Source organism: Aplidium turbinatum, chromosome 3 (assembly GCF_918807975.1).
Source record: "Aplidium turbinatum chromosome 3, kaAplTurb1.1, whole genome shotgun sequence".
NCBI lineage: Eukaryota > Metazoa > Chordata > Ascidiacea > Aplousobranchia > Polyclinidae > Aplidium > Aplidium turbinatum.
The window spans coordinates 36,077,801-36,082,467 of NC_137474.1; the positions used below are offsets into that span (position 1 = coordinate 36,077,801).

General features: G+C 36.1%; 1 protein-coding gene across 1 annotated transcript; it reads right to left on the reverse strand.

Moving 5' to 3' along the window:
- LOC145766759 (uncharacterized) lies at positions 1-4,144 on the reverse strand. Its single transcript, XM_082578464.1, has 6 exons — positions 3,917-4,144; positions 3,228-3,288; positions 1,710-2,712; positions 1,413-1,551; positions 1,274-1,327; positions 1-258 (listed from the first exon to the last, which is right to left on the reverse strand). Exons 1-6 carry the CDS (start codon positions 3,995-3,997, stop codon positions 1-3), a joined length of 1,596 nt encoding a protein of 531 aa, XP_082434590.1. The 5' UTR covers positions 3,998-4,144.
- Between the last annotated feature and the right edge of the window lie 523 nt (positions 4,145-4,667).

Sequence of the window (4,667 nt, forward strand, 5' to 3'; positions counted from 1 at the left end):
TTACTGTGCGTTCATTTCTGTGTCAGATTCTTTCTCAATTTCGTTGACATCAAGATCGTAACATTCCCTTACGAACGGCGTCTCGACGTTTGCTGAGATAACACCAAGAACGTCAGCGGTCGTCAGGTCTTGGGCACATGTTGGAGCATTGCTGGTCGATGGGAATACTTGATCCTGTTCGAGGTGAAAGGGTTCCGAGCCGGCAAAGGTGAACGGGGATAGAGGGGAAGATGATTGAGGAATCGTAAGGAATTTTATCTATGATAATGAACATGACTTAGAAGTAAGCTAAAATACTATTCAACTGCGTTAAGCCAAGATATTAGAAGATAAACCTGTAAAATATGCCACGAATTAGACTCAGCGTTGAAAAACAAAGCTTTTTAAATCAGCAAAGATAGGAAGAGACTTTAAAAGAAAAAGAACACTTCTCTTCACAGCCTCGCCTAGGGGCGGGTTGTGAAAGTTAATTGGTCCCTTTTTACATCAAACTTAGGGTACGAAAGCCACAGCGCCAACAAATACATCCGAGCAGTTAATTCTGTTAACATGCAATGTATAAACTTTCTAAAAGCCAAACTTGAAAAGACCTGTAACATATGGAATTCTTGCCTGCATGAGTTAACAGAACCATAATAGACAAATAAAGCAATTACACACATTAAAGTGGGTGATATATCAAGCAGATAAACAAGGAAAAGTATCATGTTCGCCCGTGCAGCCGTATTTGTACCGCACAATCATTGGCATCGACCCAATACAATTAATTTATAAAATTAACTTTTTTAGATTTTTAGTTGCATTGGATTAGGAAACTTATCAATGCTATCACGATACATTTTCACTGAATGCATAATTGTTTAAACGAGTATATACAATTTCTGCAATGGTATGACTAAAAGTCTAAAGTGATACTAAACCGTTTGCCTTTCCAAAGCGACTATTAAAGAGAACTGAGATATTTATATGCGGTACTTCACTAACATTGCTTGATATCGGCGTGTGATTGACGTGGAAAGAGCAAGCAACAAATTATAAAGATTATACACTATACATTTTGACAGTGAAGCTTCATAATCGTAGATGACAAGAGAGGGATATCTTCCATTCTAGTAAGAAAAGTCTATAAACTTCCAGTTACAGACGTTGCCCATAGTTGCATTAAATATACACTTGGCCGTATTCAAGTACACCTGGTCCCTCTGTACAAAGATAAATTAATGCTACAGCTTACTATTGCATTTATAACTCTTGCAAAAACATAAAAACTCACCTTTGGTCCTAAAGGAGTGTGCTTTTTGAGTTTATTATAAGTACTGTATTTCGTCTGAAACATAATACAGAATGAAATCATTGTTATGAAATCATATACAATTATTTATACAGTACATTATTTCTCTCGTGTAGCCTACCTGTTTCATCTTAACCAAGTCCAAAGAAGGGCGATTGTAGCATAAACGAGCCTTTCTTCTTCCCTTTCCTCGTTTCAGGTTGAGATCTGATGGGTGAGATTGACATCGCAATAACTTGCCACGTGTTCTTGAATCACTTCTACAAAATTAACGGAATGAAAATTAAAAGCATCTATACAGTTTCTACCTACGTACAATCATACACACGGCTCAGGCGGAGACTACTAAAAGTGATGTTCTGTTGGTGAAAGCATAAAATCACACAATGCATATATACATCAGCAATAAAGTATTCACCTTCTTTCAAGTTCTGGCGGAGAGTATTCAATGCTTTCTTTATACTCAATATCATCCGAAAACGATGAGGATCGTTTTGTCGCAGTCACACCAGAATGCCAAGACCTGGAGCTTATGTCAACTAGTTCAGAGGAAGCAGCAGGAGTAACAGAAGATTCAAGAGGACTGAAGTTGAATTTTCGTACTTGTCCAGAAATCCGATGCCGAGATGAAAGAGTGTGGGTTATACCTTCTTGTTTTATGACAGTGACTGACCCAGGACGAGGAATAGGCGAGAGTGGAGATGGTAACAATTTGTTATGAGTTGAACTTTCTGAATCAGTTGATCTTGTGCATAGTTGTCTTGACAAGCCAGCTGATGATTCTGTGCTGCAGTGGGGGTGAAAGTGACCAATTGATGCCCAAACATGAGAATGTAGACTTGGTTTCCAAGATCCAGATGGCAAATCATGTTTGTCTGCAATCCCAAAATCACTCTGCTTTGATCTACAGTGCTTTTTGATCGGAGGTACGCCAGAAAATACAGAAAAACTTGGCATGTAACAGTTTAGATTCTTGAAAACGTTTGTGTCGCTTTGCCCAATTATACAAGGAAAACTACTTGCTTCATCTGCTTCGCTAATTGCACCAAATTTGTACCAATTGGAATTTTTAGCAATTGAAAGTCTTTGGCGATTACATGCTAATCCATCCTCTGGTCTACTTGTATCATATGGCAAAAATGATTTTTCTTTGAGACTTTGCAAATTATGTTCTTTTAGATCGAACACAGTCGTTTGAGAGTGATCATCACACGGCACTGTTGTTTTGACAAGAGCTATAGGTTTAATGTCACGCAGGCCAAATGGCTTTTGATTTTCAAATCTCCGGAAAGGAATATCAAATAGAGCTCCAGCCGCACCAGAAAGTATATCTTTAGTCTTATTTGAGGTAGATGACAAAATGGCAGGAGTACTAAGCGATGTAGAACCAATCTGTGATACAGGCCATTCTCCACTGTTTTCTACAAATTCAAAGCATACAAACTAGACTTTAAGGATTTAAACAGTACACAAATTATTGCAAAAGCTTAGTGACATAACATTATGGTGCTCTTTAAAGGCTGCAAAATGTAACTTTGATATAGCTTAGAAATGAGCTTTATGATATATTCTCTGGAAGGGTTTGTGTGGCAATTAAACATTTAAGAGACGTTTATTTTTTTAAATGAAAGCATCAAAATCAACGGTTGTAAAACTTTTCAACAGGTGTTTTTGAATGTAAACATATTAAGATTTTAACTGTAGAACTACTCAAATATTACTTGACACCATATTCTTGCAGTTCATCACCCTGAATGAGGCCAAATAAGACATTTTATGCACCTTTAGAATGCACTATTAAAATTCTTACACCCTCAAAAACATAAAATAATATTTAAACAGCATCTAAAAATATAATTTTCAAAGCATACAAAACTGGTAGGCTCTCCAAGTTCATTATTAAATCAATTCTCCACATAATCCCATAATCACTTACGCTGAGGTGCAAATGGGTTACATGTTAAATTGGGCTTTGCCTTGGACTCTGCCTTGTGATGCTGTAAAAAAGAAATTTTATGCATCATATATACATTTATAGTTGCTACTAGTCTACAAATTAAATAACCATTTAAAGATGCCAGTAAGGGTTTTTAGGAGAGTATACGGTTGCAGTCGCTCTGCTTGGCTGTACTGTTTTGCTTAGCATTGAGTAACCTTTTTGTAATTAAGCATTGTTACTGCATCTTACATTTATACGTATACGATTTGTTGAAAAGTGCTGTATCAATACCAATCTAAACTGAGACACACAATAATATGAATAAACAGTGACAGAAGAGAACTATACTTACTACAGTATATATATGGAAATACACAATGTACAGTTTAAAAGAAGCACACTTGGAAACGAAGTGCACCACAGAAGTCAGTGGAAGACAAAGATAACATGATCAATAGATCATGCTGCTAAAAGTGAAACTCAACGGAAAGATACAGCATTAGTCAAAGTAAACATACCATTGTTATGGCAAGCATGATTACTTACATTACTATGACTGCTTAGTACTTATCACCAGTAACCACACTTGCAATATATTTCTTGTTGCCAATTACGAGCAAGATAATTGAAATTTGAAAATGTGCCGTATCGTTTAGCAAATAAAATATAAAGCATAAATAACTCACTGTTGTAATGGTTGAAAAAGAAGGTTCATCTATATGCAATTTTTCTTTGATTCCAAAAGAAAGCTGCACTACAGCAGACATCACAAACACCTGTTCACTTTCTACTGTATAGCTTGAAAATTTGTGCAAGTAGCTACACTATAAATTCATGTTTCCCCATTGCAATGCGACTAGAGCACTCAAGTGAGTGCTTCTCACAAATGTAGCAAATGTCACTCCTACATTACTTATGCTTTTATAACACTGCAATAGTCTGTAAAAATAAATCGTTTTGACAACATTGGCATATTGAAAACTTTTCACAAGATGGCTTTCAAGCCTGAAATATTAACTGCCCACAGTTTAACGAGTTTCATTTCTTTAAACCGTTAATGCAAACTCACTGTAGTCATATCACTGGTCTGACAGTAAGTTAAACACTTTATATTATGTTTTTATTACAAGCAGCATACAGTACAACTATTTCAAGCATAGAACAGTTTCTCGAGTATATATATATACTGTATATTAAGCAATTAACCCACACTATCATTACTGTACTCAAAACTCATTCTGACGTATCATCAACGAGACATGACTGACTTTTTTGAGCAGTTGAATTACTGTATTACAAAATTTAACAACTGGCCGAAGGCGAATAGCCAAGACGTGAGGGTCTGCATGACAATATAAAGTTCATCTGTTCACACTTATCAAGGCATGCAAGTGTTTCCGTCAAAACAGTTATAGACATGCTTGAATAGGGGCATAA

Coding starts and splice junctions, on each gene's coding strand:
- LOC145766759 (XM_082578464.1), bottom strand. CDS start 3,997: ATGTCTGCTGTAGTGCAGCTTTCTTTTGGAATCAAAGAAAAATTGCAT. Junction 1,328..1,412: donor ACTTGGTTAAGATGAAACAG/GTAGGCTACACG, acceptor ATTATGTTTCAG/ACGAAATACAGTACTTATAA. Junction 259..1,273: donor ACACTCCTTTAGGACCAAAG/GTGAGTTTTTAT, acceptor TCATTATCATAG/ATAAAATTCCTTACGATTCC.